Genomic DNA, 25,349 nt, shown 5'->3' with positions numbered 1-25,349 from the left:
ATCTGCATCTGGTCGCGCGATAGACGATAAAATATCAGGCCGTCCCTATCGCACTATTTGTAAGTGCGATAGGGACGGCCTGCTATTTTATCGTCTATCGCGCGTCCATGCTTCCCGTGCTGATGCTTGGATGATACCGGCTGGGCCAGTGATGCACGTGTTCATATCTACGCGTCCGGTGCGCATGCGCACCGCTCTTTGACTTGTAGGTACGCGGTTGATATAATTAATCGGTAGCAGCGTTATTATCATTGTATACCTTTGACTTAGTTATATAGTGACCTGAGTTATGTGTTTATTATTGCTCATTTAATTAGTTTAGATACATATGACTAAAGGTAAAAGGAGTATCATTGTGGGATCAAAAGCGTGGCAAGTAAAATGGCTCATGTCTTGAATATTTTGTTTTTATTTTCCTATAAAACCTTCGTATGCCTATCAACTTAAAATACGTAATTTTTAACTTAGCTGTTTAGTAGTACGTGAGCATATTGAACCATCCACCAAATAATTCTCTTCTTATACAGTATCTTCTGAATTCGTCGAAAATAAACATAAACAATGCAAATGGGACCGCCAAGAACCACCTGTAATTTGTAATGAAAGTACTTAGCGGGTAGAAGCCAATACCTACTTTCTACGCAGAACGATGTCTTTAGCACTGTTCTTAAATGTGTGGCTTTATAGCTGGATATTTGGATAACTGTCACTTATGTTTGAAAACATGCCACCTAATCCTTAATTTTTGCTTCAAATTAAATACCCAAATATGGGGCTGAATTCTATTTGTGTGAAGTACGTTTTTTTTGGTACTAGGTTATTATCTCACGCGGTGTCTAGAAAATCGCAGATTGGTGCGAATCCTTACCATCGTAGATGTAAAGGGTATGCCCTGAAAAAGTTATTGATGCCCGGACAGTAGCACACTAGGCAGGCTACGAGTAGCTCTACCACGAGACCCATATTCAGCACCTTGTTTTTCATGCCTGAAATAAATACTTGTAGATTAGTATGAATAAAATTATGGATAGAGGAGTGAAACAATAAACGGAATACATCATGTATCTCAGATTGTTGTAGATTTCTGTAGGTATGTGTGTAAAAACAAAATAGGTAGGTAAAGCAGCCGTAAGAATGTACTGTAAACATTGGACAGCGTTAGTAGGGCATCAGTCACGTGTCTTGCCATGCTTATGAACTTGAACTACGTACCTACTAGCTAAGTAGGTACGTGATAATTCTTTACTAAGGTTATCAAGAAGTAAGACGACGTAATTTCTATTATAATGAGTAATGCGTAATTTAGTGTTGATAAAGTGTAGTACTGTAGATACTAACATATGTACATGATGGATAATATGGATACCTACACTTTTGTTGGTAGGTGTACGAAACCTATCTCAAGCTTCCAAGTACACCGCTAGATGTCGCTGATCCTATTAGCAAACTAGCTAACGATATGTTGATGTAAATTCTATTAGGCTTGAAATTAGCTTTGATGTTTTGAGAAAGAAAAAGTAAATGTGTGGAGAGTTTTTTACTAGAATAAATATACGTCTGTTGATCATTTGACACGGTATTTGTTCTATGCTATTCCCTTCGAGACCCTGGTATTTATACATGGTCCTTCGAACCGGATATAGCCTTAGAAGCCAAAGTGGAGTGGCGTTTTTGGAAGACGGTGCGATTACGCTTCGTAGCCCGTGCTGAGCAGTGGGATCACTGTTCGTAAAGGCCGGGAAGGTGCAGCCAACTGAGGCTACTAACGCCATCTAGCGTTGGGTAGCAGGCAGTTTCCTGAAGAAACAATTGAAGATTTGTGAAGTTTTGGAGCTTGGAGCATCGAAAGGCGCTACTAGCGCCATCTAGCGACGAGTAGCCGGAAGCAGCAAATACAGGAAAGGACCACCAGTGGCGCCATCTGTGGGTTGCAATAGTTCAACGAAGTGTGACGTCATCTATAGTGAGAGTGAGTGAGCAAGTGCAAAATCGTGAGTACTTTCAAATTCATAATTGGTACGCGAGTTTCAACTTTAAAAACAACGAACAGTTTGAATATTTATTTTAGAATTTTGAACTTTATTTACTAGAACATATTTAAATAGAAGAATCTGTTTGTTTACATGGACTTTGAAAAATTTCAACATCCGATTTATACGGACATTCAACTTAGAATAATTGCCTTAGAAAATTGTACTGAATATTAACATAGCCTAATTTGTAGTTAGCATTGACTTAGAATTATAAGCGAAAATCCGGTTGGAACGGGGAACCTATGCCCGATTATTCCTAGTGGTACAAAGTTCTAAACACTTGTAAAATTTTCCGGATTTAACTTGTAATTTTTTCTAAGTGTGTCTGACATAAGTACTTGGTGTGTTTACATAATGGAGGCAAAGCTAAATTATTTAAGTGATTTGTCTAGCCGTATATTTAAGGCGCGAGTTAATTATAAAAAATCGCCGAAAGCTCGAATAACGGAAAATTATATTGAGAGTCGGCTAGACAGTCTAGATCAACTTTGGTCTGAGTTTAAACAAGGACACAAAGAGTTGATGTGTACGTATGATCGTAGTCTTTTAGAATCAAAGTCGTACATTGTCGATGACACTTATGACGCAACTGAGGAGGAATACACGGAATACAGATGCGAGTTAAAAGATAGTTTAGTGGAATTTTCAAGTTTTCAAACATGTCAGTCAAAGTGCAGCAATGAGGAAAATTCTTCTCCTAGGTCAAATTCCGTTAAGTTGCCTAAACTCACAATTCCCAACTTTTCCGGCAAATACGAAGAGTGGACAACGTTTCGAGATCTGTTCTTGTCCATGATCCATAGTAACAATTCATTAGATCCCGTTCAGAAACTACAATATCTTAAGACTTATTTGTCCGGAGAAGCAGAACAGTTGTTGCGTAACATACTAGTGTCAGCTTCAAATTACAACCGATGTTGGAGTTTGCTAGAACAAAGGTATAACAATAAAAAATATCTCTCGCACTGTATACTTAAACGATTATTGAGTCAAAAGAGTGCAACGACGGAGTCCCCAGGGTTCCTTAAGGATCTGATGGACACGTCGACTGATTGTTTAAGTGCACTGTCGAATCTAGGTATTGACGTGTCTACTTGGGACATTATTGTCATTCATCTGCTGTCATTGAAACTAGACCCCGAATCACGCAGGCAATGGGAGCTCAATGTGGCGACAAACTCTACTTCAGACGCGTTACCTACCTTCAGCCAATTTAAAGAGTTTTTAACGAGTCGATACAGAGCTTTAGAGTTTCTTGAACCGCGAAGCGCCAATCGGACCCCAAGTGCTTACGGGAAGTCGGCTGGCAGTAACAGTAGTAGTCACAAACCAAATATACTCCATGTTGCAACCGCACCTTCAATTGCGTGTGAATTTTGTACTGAGCCTGACAAGCTTTGTTATTGCAAAAAGTTTGCTGGTGAGGATTATGCCCAAAGGCATGACTTTGTTACCAAGAACAAGATTTGTTTCAATTGCTTAGGTGGTAACCATAATGTAAGATTTTGCCAAAAAGCCACTTGCTGTAGAATTTGTAAGAGGAAGCATCACTCCTTGCTTCATCCTAAGGATGTATCCACTTCAACTGCCAATCCAAAGAGCGTAGTTCAGGTAGCTGAAGCTGGGTCTGGGGAAGCCACACATAGTGCAACAGAGAAAAAAGAGGTCACGCCGTTAGTCAGCTGTTTTACGAAAGAGGTAGATCAAGGTGAGGTATTGTTGCCCACCGCGCTTGTTAAAGCTGAGTCGAAAGTAGGAGACTATCAGGTCATTAGAGCATTTATAGATCAAGGTTCACAGGCTTCATTTGTGACAGAAGCCGTGGTACAAGCCTTAGGGATAAAGAAAATTCCCATTAAGAAGTCACTATCTGGATTAGGTGGATGTCCATTACCGGTCTCGCCTAAGTATCGAGTTCAACTGAAGATTCATTCCATAACGGATCCATCGTTTAACCTTCTGGTTAAAGCGTATGTTTGGAATAAGGTCACAACTAACCTTCCTGGAGAAAAGGTAGTTTTTCCAGAGTGGTCGGAGCTTCAGCAGCTCACGTTAGCGGACCCAAGTTATAGTACACCTAATAAAATTGATGTACTACTGGGGGGGAAGTGTACAGCCGGATTTTAAGAAATGGAGTGTTAAAAGCACAGTGCACCACACTCGGGTGGATTCTGTCCGGTCCTCTAAGTCCTGCAAGCAGTCCAAGTGAAGATCACAACTTAACAGTCTTACACGTTCACGTGAACGAAGATGATATGCTCAAACGTTTCTGGGAAATTGAAGCGGAGCCGTCTGGTCCCACTAAGCTGTTAACTGAAGAAGAACAAAGGTGTGAAGATCTTTTCGCTTCCACGACTGCGAGAGACGCAGAGGGCAGGTATGTGGTGAAGTTGCCGTTTAGGGACGAGGCAACCTGCAAAGGAAATTCACGTGAGATAGCTGTCAAAAGGTTACACACTTTAGAAAGAAAGTTCAGTAGAGATCCAACATTTAAAGCGCGATACTCTGAGATGATAAGAGAGTATGAACAGCTCGGTCACATGGTTCCTGTTATGTGACAGAAAGCGACCGTAAAACAAAAGAAGGAATCTACTTACCTCACCATGCCGTGATCCGCGAGGACAAGGTCACCACCAAGGTCAGGGTCGTATTTGACGCTTCCTGCAAATATGACGACGGAATATCGCTAAACGACCAGCTTATGACAGGACCTACTTTGCAATCCGAATTACGTCACCTCATTATGCGATGGAGATTGTATCCTGTCTGCCTTGTTGCGGATATAGTAAAAATGTACAGGATGGTAAGAGTAGCAAACGAGGAGACAGACTTCCAGCGCATAGTGTGGCGCGAAAAGGCTGAAGACAAAATAAAGGATTACAAGTTGCTGACTGTCACCTTCGGGACTGCGTCAGCGCCTTACTTGGCAGTCAAAGCCCTCAACCAAGTAGCAATCGACCACCAGGAGCAGTATCCTACAGCTGCACCGCGAGTCCATCAAGAATTCTACATGGACGATTTAATGACCGGGTGCGAAACCGAAGAAGAAGGTCTACAGCTGTATCAGGAGATGAAAGACTTACTGAACGAGGGAGTGTTCGTACTACAAAAATGGGCAAGCAACAAAGAAGAATTGTCAAAGCAGATCGATAAAAGAGAAAAAGAGTACCTAGGAAACGAAGAACAAAAGAACAATCTGGAAATAAAAACAGATAACATAACAAAAATACTCGGACTTACCTGGAACCGCGATAACGATGAATTTCAGTACTCGGTGAAACTGCCGCCGCTGTCGCCTCCTGCAACAAAAAGAAAAATAATTTCCGATGTTTCACGTTTGTTCGACCCATTGGGATGGTTAGCGCCGTGTGTCATCACAGCGAAAATATTTATACAGCGTCTATGGTTAGCAGGGATTGGATGGGATGAGGAGCCTCCATCTGATATAGTACATGACTGGTTAACTTACCGTGATCAGTTAGCTTACCTTTAGCAGGGGGAAATTAGCTAAAATTACGGCATAATTAATGGAAGGTTTTTTTAAATTGAAATATGTACGTTATAGACCGAAGTTATTTTTCATCAACCCTCCCCACTCCTCCCTCCTCTGCGTCACCCCTCTACCCTCCCTTAAAGTGCCGAAAATGCGGTTTTTCTCGATTTCTGACAAAACTGTTGAAGATACAGAAAAAGCGCGTAGGAACGAAGTAATCCTTAATAAATTTACTACAAATCATTCATTAACACTTTGGTTCTAGCACTTATAGTTTACGCGTGATCCGTCACGAAAGTTGGTCCTTTGCTGCAATCTTCTTTAGTGAATGTTAAGTTTTCGCCCAAAATGCATACGAAATCGTCGAAATTTGTTTGATGTAACTAAAATATTGTAACTCATGACTAAAATAAAATTAAGGGGGAAAAATCACTACCATGGGTGGAATTTCCAATATGTCTTGGAATTCCAGTAACTATTTAAGACGTAATATTTTCACGGTAGTAGTCGCTAGGAGTACCATTGATCTATATAGTGTATCTATGACTGGGGATGAGCTCTGCTTTTGGTAGCTGTTGGTAGAGCCCTGGAGTATCAATCCAGTAGCCGTGAGTTCAAGTCCCACCCATGGTAGTGATTTTTCCCCCTGAAATTCATTTTCAGTTTATAATATTTTAGTAATATCAAACAGATTTCGTAAGCAATTTGGGAGAAAACTTAACATTCACTAAAGAAAATTGCAGTAAAGGACCAACTTTCGTGATGGATCACGCGAAACCTATAAGTGCTAGAACCAAAGTGTCAATGAACGATTTGTAGTAAATTTATCAAGGATTACTTTTTTCCTACACGTTTTTTCTGTATCTACAACGGTTTTGTCAGAAATCGCGAAAAACCGCATTTTTGGCTATTTAAGGGGGGGAAGAGGGGTGACGCAGAGGGGGGAGGGATGGGGAGGGTTGATGAAAAATAACTTCGGCCTGTAATGTACATATCCCAATCAAAAAAAATCTTCCATTAATTATGCCAACATTTTCATATATAACTTTCCAGAAGCAACGGACTACTTATAGACTTCCGTATTCCACGATGGCTTCACACACACACAGATGACACTCTCTATGAACTGCACGGGTTCTGCGACGCATCAACCGCCGCTTACGCCGCAGTAGTTTATCTTCGAGTAGTGGACTCAACTGGGGATATAAAGGTTGCTTTAGTGACAGCTAAAACAAGAGTATCACCTGTCAAACAGGTTAGCATTCCCAGTTTGGAGCTTTGTGGAGCAGTACTTGTGGCCAAACTGTTGACTGAAGTTGCAGAAGTTATGAAGATCCCAAAAACACACATAAGAGCGTGGACAGATTCCACAGTTGTTCTGGCGTGGCTCAACAAGCACCCAAGCAACTGGAAAACCTTTGTCGCGAATCGAGTATCTGAGATATTGACCAAGACGGATTCAGCACAATGGTCTCACGTCTCGACAAAGGAAAATCCAGCAGATTGTGCTTCTCGAGGTCTGCAGCCATCAGAGTTAATGGAGCACGAGCTGTGGAAATTAGGCCCTAACTTTCTGCACGAGAAGACCATTAACTACTCAAAGCCTAAAGATAATGATACAAACCTTGAACAGTCGGCAAGAGTACATGTAGGCATAGTAGAAGAAGCGTTCTGGAACAAATATTCAACGCTCAACAAGCTTTTACGTGTTGTTGCGTATTGCAGACGTTTTTTGAGGAAACAGGTTGACGCAACGAACCATCAAGCCAACGGCCCATATTTGCAAAAGCGGGAGTTAGATGAAGCACTTTTGACCTGCGTTAAAAAGTGTCAAAACGATGAGTTCAAGAACGAAATCGAGGAAATTAACAAAAACGGGTACATCAGTTCAAAAACTTCCAAGATTCGTTCCTTAACGCCGTTTCTTGAAAATGGGATATTGCGAGTGGGCGGCCGGTTGGATAACGCTTCAGATCTAGAAGTAGCAAAGCATCCTATTATTTTACCTTACGAGTCGCAGCTAACTAAGCTCATAGTGACAGATGCCCATGAACGTACACTTCATGGCGACCAGCGAGCTATGCTGAACTACTTAAAGTCAGCATACTGGATAGTACGAGCTAAGGACTTAGTCAAACATTGCATACGCAAATGTGTGCGCTGCGTTCGTCACAAGGCCAAGATCGAAACTCAGTTGATGGGAGCCTTACCTTCAGCCAGAGTAACTCCAGGAAGAGCATTCATCCGCAGTGGTGTTGACTATGCGGGACCCATCAACCTAAGAACTACAAAGGGACGAGGACATCGCTCATACAAGGGATATGTGTGCTTGTTCGTTTGTATGGTAACCAAGGCCATACACCTTGAGGTCGTGAGATCGATCTTACCTCACGTGGATTTCTTGAAGCCTTTAAGAGATTCACATCCAGACGTGGCCGCTGCTTAGACATTTACAGCGATAATGGCACCAACTTCGTCGGAGCTGCTAAAGAATTAAAGGACCTTTTTAACAAAGAGAAATCAAGCATGGTCCAAGAAGTAGCTGAAGGTTTGGCGTCAAATGGTACCACGTGGCACTTCATCCCTCCTAAAAGTCCGAATTTCGGTGGATTGTGGGAAGCAGGGATAAAGTCCACCAAATATCACATCAAGAGAGTTATAGGAGAGTCGACACTTACTTATGAGGAAATGGCGACTTTACTTAGCCAGATCGAAGCGTGCCTAAATTCTCGACCTATATCTGTTGTACCCAATGATCCCAACGAGCCAAACCCTTTAACTCCGGGTCATTTCTTAATAGGAGAGCCCCTAGTTACGGTTCCAGAAATCAACTACGAGAGCTCGAATATCAGTACACTCAAACGATGGCAACTGACCCAGCGGATGCTACAACACTTTTGGCGTCGTTGGTCAAACGAGTATTTAACTCACTATTTACAGCGGTACAAGTGGGCACATCAAGTTCCTGAACCTAAAGTCGGGGACGTTGTTTTAGTGAAAGAGGATGATCTCCCTCCTTCCAAGTGGCTTTTCGGCAGAATCATGCAAAAACATCCTGGCACAGATCAACTGACCAGAGTTGTAACTATTAAATGTAAAAACACTTTAATTAAGCGACCAACGTCAAAGCTTTGCATACTGCCGGTGGCTAATTAGTTTAAGTTAGATATATTAGTTCAAATGTCATTGTATTTAGTTTGTCAGCAATGACCCCTACTGGTTTCATTTTGAGGTTGTGCAATAGTTTTGTGTTCTTTTTAATTCTGACAACCTAGAAACTCCATGGTGGGCTATCAAGATGAAGGACATGTTGTCCTTGGTGGGCGGTATGTACGAAACCTATCTCAAGCTTCCAAGTACACCGCTAGATGTCGCTGATCCTATTAGCAAACTAGCTAACGATATGTTGATGTAAATTTTATTAGGCTTGAAATTAGCTTTGATGTTTTGAGAAAGAAAAAGTAAATGTGTGGAGAGTTTTTTAGTAGAATAAATATACGTCTGTTGATCATTTGACACGGTATGTGTTCTATGCTATTCCCTTCGAGACCCTGGTATTTATACAGTAGGTTACCTACTGTAAAGTTTATTCGCCTAGGTTGTAAACAAGTAGTCCGATAGGTACGTGCCAATTGCTATCAGTCTTACCAACGTGAGCAATGGAGTTGTAAGTATCTCGTTTTGAAAATGATGCCATTCATCATCTGCGTAATCACTACAGATGAAGTACGCGGCCTGGCTGGCGCGTTGCACGCTCCTTCGAGCCTCGTACGTCCCGTCCACTTCTGACTCCGGTTAAATGAGCCAGGCTGTGGGCGGATCTGTAGGATCTGTGCACAGCCAGCAGACTTACCAACGTGAGCAATGGAGTTGTATCTCGTCTTGCAAATGATGCCGTTCATCATCTGCGTAATGACGACAGCGACGAAGTACGCGGCCTGGCTGGCGCGCTGCACGCCCATGCGAGCCTCGTACGTCCATTCCTGGCCCACGGAGTCTTGGAGGTCGCTCACGGCTTCGTTGTCCCAGTCGCTTCGTATGCCTGTCGGATAAACGAAAATCAGCAAAAAGTGACGAGGAAAAATAATAGATGATGAGAAGGAGCTATGTTGCAGTTCAGACTGTTGAATATACACCCCGGGGTGTACGTATGCTCCCGGAAACTAGCTTTGTTAAGAGAACTCACCTACTTACTGACATCAAAACATACCAAATAGAACATCAGGGAAGAATCCATGTTCTGCCATAACCACGAAGTAGGCGAACATTCCAGCAGCCACCTCGATTAAGCCGAGATGTCCGTAAGCAAGTCGCAGCATACGGCCGGACACGAGTTGCTGGCCGCTGCGCGGCGGCCGCGCCATCACGTCGGACTCGGCGCGCTCGTGCGCCAGGGAGACGGCGGGCCACATGTCCGTGCCCAGGTCCACGCATAAAATGGTCATTACTCCTGAAATTATATTAATAGTTCAATAGTTCTTTATTTGCATACCGTATAATTTTTATTATACAATAGGTACATATTATATGAACCCTGAAAAGTATAGCAAGAGTTGGTACTTTACAATATCTTGTAGTAGTAGTAGTAGTAGTAGTAACTCTTTATTGTACAAAAACACATTAAAAATAACATAAATTGAGATGCGAAGTACAAAGGCGAACTTATCCCATAGAGGGATTTCTTCCAGTTAACCTATCACAAGTACTTAGCTAGTTAGCTTATACTTAATTAATTTATCACTATACTTGGATCTAAATACAGTATACTGTTTATGATGCAAGTAAATTACTAAAATAGTTAAAACACTAATTACAAGTCATAAGGGTCATCCTCCATAAATTCAGCTATTGTGTAATAGCAATTATCTATTAACATAGTTTTTAGGTTATTTATGAATTTTGAGTCCGACTGTTCTGTTTTTAAAGAGGTGGGTAGTTTATTATAAACTTTGATTGCTCTGTAGTATGGTCCATTTTTATATATATCTAATTCAGGCTCAGGGAGTTCTTTATATAGGTGGCGTCGAGGGTTTTGGCAGAATTTGAAGAGATGCAGGTTTGATTAAATCAAGCTAACCATTACTTTATGTCACTTTTTGCATTAGCTCGCTAAACTTTGGTGTCGCCTTGCAATCTAACTACGAATTTTGTTTCAAGCGAATAACCCAGTGATTATGTTGTTGAACATTGAATAATTTGCATTGTAAAAATCCACTAGTTGATAAATAAATAAATAAATATTGGGGGTCACCTAGCCCCAAGCTAATAAGCAAGGATAAGGATTGAAAAACACTAACGTTTATGCTTACCCAATGGCAGAGGTATTGAAAACAAAATAAACATTAGCACGGGGAAGATTTCCGGGACATTTGAAATGAGTATGTAACAAATGGATTTCTTTAAATTGTCGAATATTTTCCGTCCTTCCTCTATTCCAGTGACGATGGTCGCGAAGTTGTCATCCATCAAAATTATGTCAGCTGTTTGTTTCGATACCTGTAAAACGCATAGGTATTTAAATTATATTATACGTAGTGGCTAAGTGGGGTAACAGATTATTTGTAAAAAGCGGGTATTTTACAGCATCTGTGTGTCTTCAGTGTTCCAAAATATAATAATTCAATATTAGGCCTTACTTTTAATTCTGGGCCCATAACCTGCTGCGAGTGTTCACTGGCGGGCTGTCGGTAGCTATAAATTATTACGTTTGTGTCTGTAAGTAGTGAGTCTCATGTCTCTCTTGAATACCTACTATTACATGACTGTGTGTGTGTGTAGTAATTCTGTCTCTTACTTGTGAACCTGTGATGCCCATGGATATGCCGATATCCGCGCGGCGTAGCGCCGGCGCGTCATTGACGCCGTCGCCTGTTACCGCTACAATACCACCGCGCCGCTGGCATGCTTCTACTATCTGCAGCTTTTGAGTGGGCGATGTTCGTGCAAATACTGTAAAATGTCTTGTGTCAATTAGCGTGGTTATTTTGCATCAAGGTAAAGCTTGATAAGAGATACGAATATGTTATGAAAATTCACCAATCTCATAGTATTTATCGATTGTCCAGTCAAGCAGGTCGGGCGTCATGCCACGGAGCTCAGCGCCCGTGATCACGTGGCACGAGGATGCTGTAGCGATGCCGACCTCACCAGCCACCGCGCGCGCGGTCTCTGGGTGGTCCCCTGTCACCATCATTACGCGGACTCCAGCTGCGCGCACGCGCTGTATCGCTGACAGCACCTTAGCAGTAACACTAAGTTAAAGTGCGATAGATTAGTAAAATGTTGAGATAACGCTAGGATGATAAAGAACGCTAAGAATGAGCATTAGATACTAAAATATAGGCCAACAGATACAAGTAGTCAGTCGACCTGTAGGTTTTTTGGTGGTTTTTTTATTGTATTACTTACCTCTTTTCTTGGCGGATCCATTAGTCCCAAAATTCCTACAAAGCGTAATTTGTCCACTGGGAAATTAATATCCTCGGTATCGAATTTATAATTCATCGGAAATTTATTAGTATCCAAAACTAGGTCCGCTAACGCAAGGATCCTTTTACCTAAAACGACATAGTAATTACTGCAGTTCAACTAGTCCGTAATACGAGTACCTAGTACCTGCTGAAAATAATACTCTTCTTTTTGTGGCGTTTTGTCGGTTTTGTTAATAGGTATCCATACTAATATTATAAATGGGAAAGTGTGTGTGTCTGTTTGTTTGTCCGTCTTTCACGGCAAAACGGAGCGACGAATTGACGTGATTTTTTTAAGTGGAGATAGTTGAAGGGATGGTGAGTGACATAAGCTACTTTTTATCTCTTTCTAACGCGAGCGAAGCCGCGGGCAAAAGCTAGTCAGAAATAAAATGAACTCACACTCTATCAAAAGTCACATAACCACCATATCGAAGAAAGATAGGCGATCCTTGCAGAAGTAGGTACGACGCGAAAGTACCTATCCTCCAGGACCACCAAGTTGAATTCCTAAAATGTTGGATTTGCAAAAAGTTGAATTTGCAGGATGTTGAATGTTAAAATGTTGAATTGGCATTCTGTTGAATTCTTTTTATGTCCAAATTGCATAAAGTTGAATTTGCAGCCTGTTGAATCCTAAAATGTTGAATTTGCAGAAAGTTGATTTTGCGGTATGGTGAACCCTAAAATGTTGAATTTCCATAAGATTGAATTTGCAGTAGGTACCTACAGGGTGTAGCAAAGGTCCCGAGTGATACTTTAACAGCTGATAGGGTTACTAATGACAGTAATGACCCTAAGTGCGATAAAAGTGAAAAAATTGCGTAGTTCGAAAAAAATGAGTTTCGATTTTTTCCGCTTAAATAGCAATCAGGGTATTGACCTTGTCGGCTGTTGAAGTAGGGTGCATTGGGGTAATTTCGAACGTCGTCTAATTTCGAAAGTCACATAAAAATCACCATTATTTCCATCATATCAAGATTCGCCTTTCGAAATTACCCGAGCATTTCTGTATGTCGACATTTTCTCAATGCATCCTATTGACTTTTGTTACATGCTATATAGTTTCAGGGCATATTTAAACTTTTTTATTTATTTATTTAAACTTTATTGCACAATACAGAAGTATAAATGGCGAACTTAATGCTTTGATACATTCTCTACCAGTCAACCAATGGGCTATACCAGAAAGATTAAGTAGATCTTTAGTGTTAAACGGTATTTGGTTTATTTGGTAATTTTTATGTGATTTCTGATAGCCTGATAGGAGAAAGGAACTGTCCCGAGATTTGTTTTCCATTCCGTTTACCATTTTTTCATAGCTATATCGGTAATGGGATGGACAAACCCAAAAATGTCTGGAAATCTTGGGACAATTTTTTTCTCCTATTAGGACCAAAAAAAGGTACCCATGTTAAAAAAAAGATTCCAGGAATATAAACTTGACTTCCTAAAATGTTGAAATCCCGAAATGTTGAAAGTATACATTTTGAGAATTCAACTTTTTAATATTTCAACGTTATAAGAATTCAACATTTTGCGAAACTGAAAAAAATCAACATTCTGGGAAAGTCAACATTTCGGGATTTCAACATTTTAGGAATTCAACTTGGTGGTCCTGGAGGTTTATTCCCCATGCATCTTTGTAAATAGGCTTTACAAAATGAAAATGAAATATTTATTTTTCAAGTAGGCATATTACAATGCGCATATGAACACCAAATAAAGCTACAAATGTATAAAACGTAACCTAGTAACTAAAGATACTGTACTGAAATATATTACCAGTTTTGGCCATTTCTACTCCAGCTGAGTCTGCCCTTTCCTTCATTTCTCGGGTGAAGGACTTAGTGTCTTTATCCGTGGATATAGTGTCACACCGGGCTATAATGATTTCTGGAGCTCCTTTCATTAAAACCAAGTATCTCGAAGTTTTATTATCCAAGTGCACGCTTACCTGCCACGAAATTATGAAAGCCAATTAGGTCAAGATAGAAAGGCGTGAAAGGATCTTTTGGAGGCCGCCTATGGAGGTGTCCTAGGACCTTAGGACAAGCAACAACAACAACATAGATACATGATTTATCCCGGATGAGTTTACATGTAATAATAATTTATATGTACCCTATATCTACGCGCTTGCTGACTTTATTCTTAACTATGACACATGAAAAATTCTAAAAGGCGATCATGTATATCATGATATACGCGAACTATCGGGCGAGTGAACTGAGTTTTCATTACCTACTTGGTATTTATAAGTAGAGTTAAAGGGTATCTCCGCAACTTTAGGGTGCTGTGACCTCAAGGACACCGGATCGCCATGTTTGGTGACGAAATTCAAGATGGCGGACTCTGAAGCGTCTCCGTTGATGGTGCCGTCGGGCTTGAACGTGGCTCTGCTGCATAGGGCTCCACATCTTATTAGAGCCGGGTAAGCTAATGAGGATGTGGTAAATATAGACAATAAGAAATCTCTAAAACTTATTTAACCCGTCGTCTGTGTCTGTCAAAAAATTGTCATAAAATAATTAACTTTGATATACATTTTTAAAGTCCAACACCTTATGTTAGGATCCTTATCAAACACAGACGAAGTAGTAGAGCGGCGAGAGGGTCTCGGGAAAAGTTGATGTGACTGGAGAGTATACTGCTGACAAGTGGTATCGTTGTGATCGGTACACTTTACTGAGTACGAAATAATGACTTGTCACTTTCTCAGACTGTGGGGGGGTTAACTATGACGTCACAAAGATCGCGGTCCCGGGTTTCAATTTTTTGCCAATTTGTCTAGAACCCCTTATCCAATTTTGAAAAATGAGGTGTCGATTGAAAGCGTATAACATGCTGATTAAGATTTATTATATGTGAAAAGTATAGTTTTGTTAGTTATTTTTTAATTAACAATAATGCAAAAAATACGTTTTTTTTACTCTCTTTTTTGATTTTTGTGACTCAAAAAGGCAATGAAAACGGCCACTTAGCTAAAAAATATGTTATATAAATCATTTAACTACATTATTAAGCTATCTGTTGCTTTTTGATTTTCTACGATCGGATAATAAATGAGCAAACTACAACCACATACCTGTAGGCGGGGAGTACCGCTTGACACGCGTTCCCATACATTCGGCGTCTACCAAATTACACCTCGCGCAAAATTCGTTTCAAGCAGATATACCTCTAATCTTATTCATCGTAACCTATCAATATTGATATCATTTGAAAGCACAATTAAAGTACTTTAAAAAACAATGTCAATCATTTTTTTAAAATCAATAATCGCCAGTCTGTGGTGGTTACAAAGGAAAAAAGTGGGTATGCAATTTGATTGGTTTCCTAGGTTTGATACCTAGACGAGTTTAAAAGGGAGGTAAAGGTGACATATGGGTTTTTCTCTGGCCTAAAAGCTACACAGAGGGTCGGGGAGAAAAAACTAGGGTTTAAGTTTAGTTTTAAGTTATTTTTTCCTTTATTTGTTGATTTTATTGTGTTTTTTTTGTAATTTTATCAAGGATACACGTTGGTTTCTTTTGCTAAAAGTTGCCTTTTTTATGAGAAATGTTATGAATTTTATGGCTTTTTCCGATAGAGACTAAAATTAACTTTCAAATAAGGCCACATAGTCATACTTTTACTTATATAATATTAAGGGTATGACTATGTATCAGTAGGCCACATAGTCATACTTTTACTTATATAATATTAAGGGTATGACTATGTATCAGTATGACTATGTGGCCTTATTTGAAAGTTAATTTTAGTCTCTATCGGAAAATGCCATGAAATTCATAACATTTCTCATAAAAAAGGGAATTTTCAGCAAAAGAAACCAATGTGTATCCTTGATAAAATTACAAAAAAATTAAACACAATAAAATCAACAAATAAAAAAAGAAAAATAACTTAAAACTAAACTTAAACCCTAGTTTTTTTCTCCCCTGACCCTCTGTATAGCTTTTAGGCCAGAGAACAACCCATATGTCACCTTTACCTCCCTTTTAAACTCGTCTAGGGTATCAAACCTAGGAAACCAGTCAAATTGCATACCCACTTTTTTCCTTTGTAACCACCACAGACTGGCGATTATTGATTTTATGAAAATGATTGACATTGTTTCTTAAAGTACTTTAATTGTACTTTCAAATGATACCAATATTGATAGGTTACGATGAATAAGATTAGAGGTATATCTGCTTGAAACGAATTTTGCGCGAGGTGTAATTTGGTAGACGCCGAATGTATGGGAACGCGTGTCAAGCGGTACTCCCCGCCTACAGGTATGTGGTTGTAGTTTGCTTATTTATTATCCGATCGTAGAAATTTAAAAAGCAACATATAGCTTAATAATGTAGTTAAATGATTTATATAACATATTTTTTAGCTAAGTGGCCGTTTTCATTGCCTTTTTGAGTCACAAAAATCAAAAAAGAGAGTAAAAAAAAAGTATTTTTTTGCATTATTATTAATTAAAAAATAACTAACAAAACTATACTCTTCACATATAATAAATCTTAATCAGCATGTTATACGCTTTCAATCGACACCTCATTTTTCAAAATTGGATAAGGGGTTCTAGACAAATTGGACGGTGTTATGGAATAGCGAACTAAGCGCCAAAATCCGAAAAAAAAGTTATGAATGCAGTTCGGATATAAATGTGATAATCTATAGTATTGACTATTTCATTGTTGAAAAATCATGCTTACAGCCTTATTTTAAGGGGTAGAATCAAGCGACACGTTAAAATTTGTATGGCCCTGTGTACTAAGTCGTTACGTAAAAACGAATTGAACGCCAAATTTACTTTTACAAATTATAATAAGCGTTTATTCTAAATCGCAAAATCGAGTTAAACGCCATAAAGATGTTATTAATTCGTTTTGGTTTAAAGTTTTGATCATTTATAAACGCAATATCGATTTAACCGCCCTATTGGTGTCGTTTAATTCGTTGTTACATATTTGAAATTGCAGGATATTTCGCTTAATGAGAACTATAAAGTATCAAGAGGTATTGTTATATCATAATATCTTATGTGTGTAATCCTGGCTAGTACTAATGAATTATTATTAGTTACAATGCCAATTTTGCCATATATGCTGATTTTTAAGACATTTATTAAAAAAAGTTGATTGCAGAACAAAACTAAATTGTTAGACGGATTAGTCCTAATCATTGTGGAGGAAAACATTGCTGTTAATTTATTTACAATAGCACTATTTACTCAAATATATGGAATTTTATTTTATTCCAGTATTCACTTTACCTCTAAAAATTTGCATTAAAGAATCAAGCGACAAAATATGTCTCATAGTACGCTACGGCGAAATAAATTAACCTCATCGCAGTATTAGTTCAATAAAGAATCAAGCGGAAAAACGTTAATAACTTCGAAACTTGAATAGGTATGGTGTTATTTTTTTTATCAATTTAAATTATGAACACTGTTATAGGTTCAATGTCAAAATTAACTTTTTTGCTTTATAAATGAACTTACAACAACTGATTCAAATTTCAAATCTTTCTAACTCATTTTCTCGATTTCAACTAACCGTCGCTTGATCGCTTATTCCATAACACTGTCCAATTGGCAAAAAATTGAAACCCGGGACCGCGATCTTTGTGACGTCATAGTTAACCCCCCCACAGTCTGAGAAAGTGACAAGTCATTATTTCGTACTCAGTAAAGTCTACCGATCACAACGATACCACTTGTCAGCAGTATACTCTCCAGTCACATCAACTTCAAAACTAGACGACTTTTTTCAATTCCGCCGCCTTACTAAAGGGTTAATTGATGGTAACAAGAATATAAGTAGGTATAAACGAACATTCATTGAATCGAGGTAACTGATAATCGTTCTAAGGGCCACTTGCACCAAAGAAAATGGAGGGTTAACCCACCATTTTATATGGAATTTGACAGATGACAGCCCACTAACCCTGAGTTAAGTGGTTGGTGCAAGTGGGCCAGCTAAATAGCTACGGTTTTGCTAGAGCCCAGGCGGTGCCTATATTGTTTGTAAATGCCACTACGTTCAATAAATTATTGATACGTTCGTAATGTTCGTATCTATGTTTTATGTAGGTATTATACTTATGGGGTGTAAGTAAGTATTATGGAGTCAGTAGAGCGGTACTGATAATGAATTTACCTTGATTGTTGCGTATCGCATCTGTAAATAGAAGCAGAAGGTTTACAATAAAATTCAGTATTTTGTTATAGTTATTTGTTATACAAGGGGGCAAAGTTGTATTTTAACGCCGAGTGTGGAATTGAAAGGATTGAAGTTATTTAAGCTCAAATTACTTTACCCACTAGTGGATAAAATGCGTTTTTACCCGCTGGTATTAAAGGACAAAACACGTGTTTCCGAGCTAATGAGAGAAAAAATATATTATTTCCGTACCAAATGTTTAATTTCATTAAGCGCTAACGCTGACAAATATTTTGTGTCTACGAAGCATTTTCGCTACGAACCGGGAAACCCATATTATCGGCTACGGCGTAGCGCTACGGCCTACGGCCGTAGTACCTACAGCAAGCCATGCTACAGCTACACTATGGTACCTACTAATTGCAAGTGGTTATATTAGCCAAGAAAATCTTAGTTTGTAAATTCTGTCCATTCTGAGTTATTTTGGAGAAATGGAGAAGTATTCTCGTAATAGGCATTCCCGAATTTCGCAGTAGGCCTCCCAGATTGTGTGATACTCGTATTACTTACCATCAAACGTATCTGATACTGTCAGAGTTTTGTTCCACGTCCACACATCGTACACGCACATCTTATTCTCAGTGAGGGTACCGGTTTTGTCTGAGCAAATGGTAGTGCACGCCCCCAAGGCTTCAATGGCGTCTAGGTTCTTTATCAGGCAGTTCTTCTTGACCATGTGCTGGGCGGTTAGAGTAAGCGATGCTGTCACTGTTGGTTGCAATCCTAATGGAAGGTATACCAAATCAGTGATTTATTTTGTAAACTTTTTTGTTACCACTGATAGCTTGGAACTCATCATCATTTTCCTTGCGTTATCCCGGCATTCGCCATTCGTGAGAGCCTGGGGTCCGTCAACAACACGGCTCGGCACGATTGACAACTAATCTCAAGATTAGAAAGCGTAGACACTAGTTTTACGAAAGAGATTGACATAAGATCTGACCATCCAACCCCATGAGTATAGGCCTTATTGGGATTAGTCCAGTTTCCTTACGATGTTTTCCTTCATAGCTTGAAATTATCAAAAGGAAAAATCCTCTATCACATAAAAAACCGCATCGAAATAGGATCATCCCTTTTAAAGTAATGATGCCATGGTGCGGTTGTTAATGGCCGCAATGGTCGGCAGTGATCTCGAAATCATCAAATTTATTTCAAAAGAGCCATGCTTTAACGACGGTTCTCACCTTCCGGAATATTAGCCACAATAATTCCAATAACGAATATGATGGTCTGCATGAACTGGTACCCCAGCGCCAGGGACGCACACGCCACGAATACGCCCAAGCCCAGCGCCCAGATGCACATGTAGCGCATGAACCGGGATATCTCCTGGGACAGGGGGGACGGTTTCGGCTGGATCCTGGTGGCTAGGCCGGCTACGCGACCTAAGGCCGTTAGGTCACCAGTGCACATGACGATACCTATAAGTGAGATTATAATGAGAAGCAAAATCCGGTTCGAAGGACTATAATCTACCTCGGTAGGCGCAGAGTCAAGGAGCAGTATTTTTAATAACTTGGAAATAGAAGGCAAACCGTTTCGAGCAGGCCCGGAAATTTTAGTATGATATAGGCATAATATTGGGTCTCCTGAGAACGAGACAGGGAAGGTATAAAACAATATCAGTAGGTATGTTATACCTGTAGCCCAACCTTCGACACATTGCGTAGAAAAGAAGGCGACATTCGGGGATTCTAGTATGTTGGCAGTGCCTTCGGAGTTGCTGCGGCATACTGCTACAGACTCGCCTGTTAGGGATGAGTTGTCTACCTAAAATTAACAACAATAGGTATAGACCACACTGGCTTGGTTATGTGATTTACACCTAGTTCTTCATTTCCTATCGTCTGAAATCCTAGTGCTAGACGGCAATGTGTTTAGAGCTAAAAGAGAAGAAAATATCCCCTCTAAAGTGCCTAGCATCTCATCGAAACTACAAGTACGTTTCATGTGTATCAACTAGGTATGAAGGTAAACTGAATACCAGAAATTCGTAAGGTCAGGTGGGGTAAGGGAAACATACTTCATTTTTTATATTTTACATCGAGCTCTAATCACTTTATTTAATGTCGTATATTCATCTTGACCGACACAAAGTATGCTTCTTTAAGTCTGCTTTCTAGGGCGAAATTAATTTTTAAACTAGCTTTATTGCATGTAGCTGGAAATTTATAAAATGTTTAGGCTGGTCCTGCCGTTTCCCTTTCCCGAGTTTTGGGGTAAGGGAAACACTTCGCTAAAATCTTAAACTATTGCTGCTAGTGTGGATTATACCGGCAATGTAAATTAAAAAAAACATCACCAATCAAATGGAGACTTTGGTTCTTTGACATATAGTTTAAAATAGAAAATATTTACATAAATTGAAATTCGGGGTAAGGGGAACATATGGGCTTGAGACAGGGGTGGTTAACTTAAAATTATAATTGTTTTTAAAGATTTTTTTACAAGTTTTTTTCGAAAATTCAAATTTCAGTATTGCAAATTAAAAAACGACTATTAATTATTGTAATTATTCGTATTTAAAATACTGAAGCTTGGATCAATACAAAATTTCTGTACTTATAGAATATGTGTCTCTGAAAATGTTCATGACCCCTGAAATCGGGAAAAGGAAACATATGTTCCACTTACCCCGGCTATGGTAGTTCCCGTTACCCCGGTATGTCATTTGTAGGTTGTGTTATGAATCACGTTGAATTTTCATATTTACAGCATAGTTTTCTCAAATTCAAATACCAGACATGAACATTAAACATATAAAGGAATATTTACAGATATCAAAAGTCTTCGGACATGACTTTTTGCTACCCAAATCACTACACAAATAATACTCGTCCAACTCGTGGTCTTGTAGCACGACAACTGATTTTTTGTTTTTGTCAAGGACGCACACTCCTTAGAGCTAGCGCTATTTTTGTTTTTGTTTCGGAAATAAATCCTAGGTAGTACCTTACCGACCACCAAATGACCCAGCTACAGTCTATGAATTCAGAGTTACCGATCAGTGTTTCCCTTCCCCCATAGTCCCCCTTACCCCACCTGACCTTACTCAAATGTTTCCAACTCACTTTGAACCCTTTACTGTCTATGATCCGAATATCAGCAGGCACTATGTTCCCAGCCTGCACGCGTACTAGGTCTCCTCTCACGAGGTCCCTGACATTGGTGTCCAAGTTTAGCACGCCGTCTCTAGTGCAGTGGGCGTAAGTGGGAATCATGCTGTTGAACGTTTTCATTATCTGGGAATCAGATCATGAGGGGATATAAGTACTTACTAAATACCTACCTACACCAATTTTTTAAAAACTGGAAAAACTTTCTTACAAACTGGAAAATTACACTTATGTATCTAAGTATATTAACCGAAATCATAATTGATAGAAGGCAGATAAGTTGCAAATCGTTCACGCTCCGTAGTCCGTAAAATTTTGTAGTTAGCTTTCACTATAGCTCTTACGTATAGGCGCTAATACCTAGTGTAGCCGAAGCTAATAGTGTAGTGTAGTGTGTGAACCGGTTCGTCTCGTTCGCCGAGGAGCGTGAACAATCGTAAGTTTGGTTAACCCGGCTGTGATTTCCCTAACGAAAATTCTGAACAATAACCCCACTTACCTTCGAACTTTTGTAGTTCTGAAAGAAGCTGAAAAAGCCACAAATCACGTCGACCGCGATGAGGACGCATCCCAAGTACAAGTTGTCGCGGCTCGGGTTCGGTTTGGAGGACGCCTCGAGGAGGTATGCGCCCAGACACAGCAGGGCGCCGAGCCAAATTAATACAGAGAATCCTATAAGGGATGGTTTAGTCAATAGTAGGATGCTTCCTATGGCCTAACCACTAAATTAAGGTTCCTGGTCAAAAGCCGTTTGGGCGATTAGATGACTTCTGTTAGGTAGTAAGTTAAGCTGACAGAGCAGTGATTTTTACTTCCAAGTCAGATCCGCGTTTTCTGGAGATCAAGAACCTAACGCTGCAATTTGCAAGGCGAGCTGCTTCGGTTCCTTTAGAATACAATCTAATATAGAAGAACAAGATTTGCTTGACCGTTTAAATCTATTGATCTAGTAAAGGGGAAAAAACTGGTTAAGTAAGTTAGGACTGTTAGTCGTCCGAACGAGAAAACCTAAGCACAAAATGGATCATAGGAGGCGATTTATAGTTTAAATATATTGCAATCTATTAGCACTTATTTACCTGTACACATCGATTTTATAAGTACTTTAGGCCAGCCGTACTGTGTTCCGGGCGTGAGGGCGTTGTGCCCATAGAACCTCAGAAACTCTGCTGCCCTCGCACTGGTCAGTCCATTTACCGGGTCAGTCGTGTAACGGATGTAAAATTCCTCTGTAATTTATGTTATTCTTTAAGAGTAATTTGTGGCACAGAATATATAATAGTACAAGTACAGAAGGCTCACTCCTTTGATGTTCACAAAACGCCGCCATTCTAAATTCTTACCTACATTAACAAACGGACCGCACGCGTGCAGACGACATTGAATTCTATTGCGCCGCGCGAAGGTCGTCGCCAGTGAATGGGCCGCGAACTCGCGGCCGCCGGCATGTACTTGTAGCGCGGTGAAAGGATCGCGGAGTGAGCCGCCCCTGTTTGTGGTGCCTCATAATGGCTAGTACCTACTACCTAATTGTCGATATAACTTGGATAAAATTACATGTGTTTGATGTGCTTTTCAATAGCTGACTGCCCAACTAAGGGGCAAGCTTAAAGGTGAATATGCCTTTTTATGGTTTACGTATCTTTATAATTTAGTGTGCATCATGTCACGCACATAGCATACGCATGATCAGACCTATGCGTAGAGTAGGGCAGTCTTTACGTGCTAAAGTGCAAAGTAGAACATATCCACGATATAAAATCTGATAATTTCAAATATCACTTACTGAGGGGAATGAGATGTGCATCCGTTTGTATCTCCTGTTTCAACAAATTCAACCTAGTTGTGCTCAGGTCCCTTGACCTTAGCCCTTTGGGTTTACTAGGAAGAAAGAAGTCCGTGATCGACGCATAACTAGATGTTCTTGCGTGCATAGTGAAACTTTTTTAATTACTATTGGTAAGACTAAATCATGACAACCAAGGAGCCAAGAACACCTGAATTTATGGACGAATCTAGATGGTCGATATTGATAATTTAATTAGGTAAGTGCAGTTCTAAAAAAAATGTCTGTATGATAAAGACTATTTTTATTCCATTTGTATAGTTTGGCAAAATAATTCTGTCAGTAGAACAGTGACTTACTACAAATTGTGCCAGACTTCAAAGTATATTACACATATTATTTCTAATACAAATGAAACAGAGGCAGTGTCAAGTTTAAAAATAAATAAAATTACCCATACAATTAATAAAATAACATGAATATTATTGCACTCTCAATTCAATACACCAATATATCACATTTTTGTTATACTGTTTATACTCAATTCTCTTAACCATATATATTTAAATGCATAAAGCCAGTAAGTACATTATACTTTAAATTTTACTTTTTACAGTATCAGAATTATTTTCACTTGACTCTCTGGAAGACCAGGCCTCATTCAGTAGACGGATCTCTTCATCATTCACTTTCAACAACTTGTCCTGTATGGAACTTCTCATCAGTCTCTTAGTTGTTGTCAACAGATCATTTGAAACGTTAGACATTTCAACTAGCTTGTTCCATACCTTAGTTTGAACTTCCTCTGGTTTGTAAACACAGTTAACTAATCCATAATTTAGAGCTTCTTTTGCATTCATCTTTTGGTTGAACACTAGCATTTCCAAAGCCTGAAAGGATAAATAAGAAAATGTTACTTATATAAACAAAATTTAAAAGAAATAAATTCTCTAACACCATAAATTCTCTCATACAGTCAATAAGACATGAGTTAAAAAAAAAGTACTTCTCAAATAGAATAATTATATTATAGATGACATTGGAAATATTTTACCTTTCCATAGCCAATAATCCTTGGGAATGTAAAAGTTGAACATCCTTCAGCAGTAATACCTAGCTTTCCAAATGGAGTATAGAAAAATGCCTGAAACAAACAACAATGAACTATTTAATGTACTTAAAATAAATTCAGTACATGCTTCAAATCAGTCACCATGTCACCATGCATGGTCAAATTCAGCCGGGAGAGTATTATGCTGCAAATGCAAATTAAGTCCTTGCCATCTGATTTTTTAAAGGGTCCTTCTGTAATGGCAAACTCAATTATCTATCTTCAAAATTTAAAACAAGATATATTCTAATGAATATTTTTTATCTGTTTACACTTCTCTTCACACTTTATCTGATAAACTGATTAAACTAGATATATTATGAAGCTACAAAGGTATTTCAAATAATAATGAAAAAGATTATGACTGATTGATTGACTTACATTCTCTGCAGCAAACACCAAGTCACAAAGCGGCAAAGTAGTTACAGCAATGCCTACAGCTGGCCCATTAACAACTGCTACCAGCAACTTAGGGAATGTAATGAAGGCCTCAATAAAATCATGTAGCACTGTGAGGAAACTGGGTGTATGTGCTGTCCTTAGAGCAACCAAGTCATTGCCACTGCTGAAGTAGTCTCCTGCTCCAGTGAACACCATCATAGACACGTTGCTATCGTTCGCTCCATCATTAAGGATCCTTGTTACTCTCTTATACATATCAAAGTCAATTGCATTTTTCCTCTTAGGCTTATTATAAGTTACTACTTTAATTGTTCCCTGCACCGATTCGATAATAGTTTCAGAGCTATCCATTTTAGGTAATTACACACCGGTTGCGAAATCTTGACAAGTGGACTTTGGTATTTACGAAGTAATCAAATAGCCTGGAACAAGTTTGTTTTTTAAGGTAAATAAATTAAAATAAAGTAGGTGTTTTTTACAAAACAGTACCGAGCCTTTATAGACATATATTGTATTTCTTTTTTATCTATTACCTTAAACTACCAGCAGAAATAAGTATTTTTCTTCGTATTGATAAAGCAAATGTTTTTACACTTTTCGTAGTTTTAAGTTCAATTTATTGCCATTTACATACGTCAGTGTCAGTGTCAAACGTGTCAAAAATGGAATGAAGTCGAATGAGCTACATTTTATTACTCCGCTAAATTAAAGCGT

General features: G+C 39.1%; 2 protein-coding genes across 2 annotated transcripts; both read right to left on the bottom strand.

Annotated features, from left to right (window-relative positions):
* Positions 1-82: 82 nt before the first annotated feature.
* LOC125232198 (sodium/potassium-transporting ATPase subunit alpha-like) lies at positions 83-23,356 on the bottom strand. Its single transcript, XM_048137832.1, has 18 exons — positions 23,123-23,356; positions 22,416-22,565; positions 21,836-22,008; positions 21,292-21,462; positions 19,861-19,990; positions 19,405-19,641; positions 18,728-18,940; positions 18,155-18,175; positions 14,245-14,435; positions 13,782-13,953; positions 11,935-12,083; positions 11,563-11,764; positions 11,321-11,475; positions 10,836-11,022; positions 9,737-9,976; positions 9,380-9,568; positions 869-986; positions 83-587 (listed from the first exon to the last, which is right to left on the bottom strand). Exons 1-18 carry the CDS (start codon positions 23,268-23,270, stop codon positions 473-475), a joined length of 2,961 nt encoding a protein of 986 aa, XP_047993789.1. The 5' UTR covers positions 23,271-23,356; the 3' UTR covers positions 83-472.
* On the bottom strand, positions 23,339-25,279 carry LOC125232202 (enoyl-CoA delta isomerase 2). The gene is made up of 4 exons (XM_048137838.1): positions 25,169-25,279; positions 24,615-25,057; positions 24,177-24,266; positions 23,339-24,012 (listed from the first exon to the last, which is right to left on the bottom strand). Exons 2-4 carry the CDS (start codon positions 24,984-24,986, stop codon positions 23,719-23,721), a joined length of 756 nt encoding a protein of 251 aa, XP_047993795.1. The 5' UTR covers positions 24,987-25,057; positions 25,169-25,279; the 3' UTR covers positions 23,339-23,718.
* Positions 25,280-25,349: the final 70 nt, after the last annotated feature.

Source organism: Leguminivora glycinivorella, chromosome 12 (genome assembly GCF_023078275.1).
Source record: "Leguminivora glycinivorella isolate SPB_JAAS2020 chromosome 12, LegGlyc_1.1, whole genome shotgun sequence".
Taxonomy (NCBI): domain Eukaryota; kingdom Metazoa; phylum Arthropoda; class Insecta; order Lepidoptera; family Tortricidae; genus Leguminivora; species Leguminivora glycinivorella.
Note: the sequence above shows the minus strand (reverse complement) of the source record. Positions and strands in the feature narration are given on the sequence as shown.

Coding starts and splice junctions, on each gene's coding strand:
- LOC125232202 (XM_048137838.1), bottom strand. CDS start 24,986: ATGGATAGCTCTGAAACTATTATCGAATCGGTGCAGGGAACAATTAAA. Junction 24,267..24,614: donor TGGTGTTTGCTGCAGAGAAT/GTAAGTCAATCA, acceptor TGTTTGTTTCAG/GCATTTTTCTATACTCCATT. Junction 24,013..24,176: donor GGATTATTGGCTATGGAAAG/GTAAAATATTTC, acceptor TTATCCTTTCAG/GCTTTGGAAATGCTAGTGTT.
- LOC125232198 (XM_048137832.1), bottom strand. CDS start 23,270: ATGCACGCAAGAACATCTAGTTATGCGTCGATCACGGACTTCTTTCTT. Junction 21,463..21,835: donor AGAACTACAAAAGTTCGAAG/GTAAGTGGGGTT, acceptor TCTGATTCCCAG/ATAATGAAAACGTTCAACAG. Junction 18,941..19,404: donor TGTGGCTAATATTCCGGAAG/GTGAGAACCGTC, acceptor ACCTTCCATTAG/GATTGCAACCAACAGTGACA.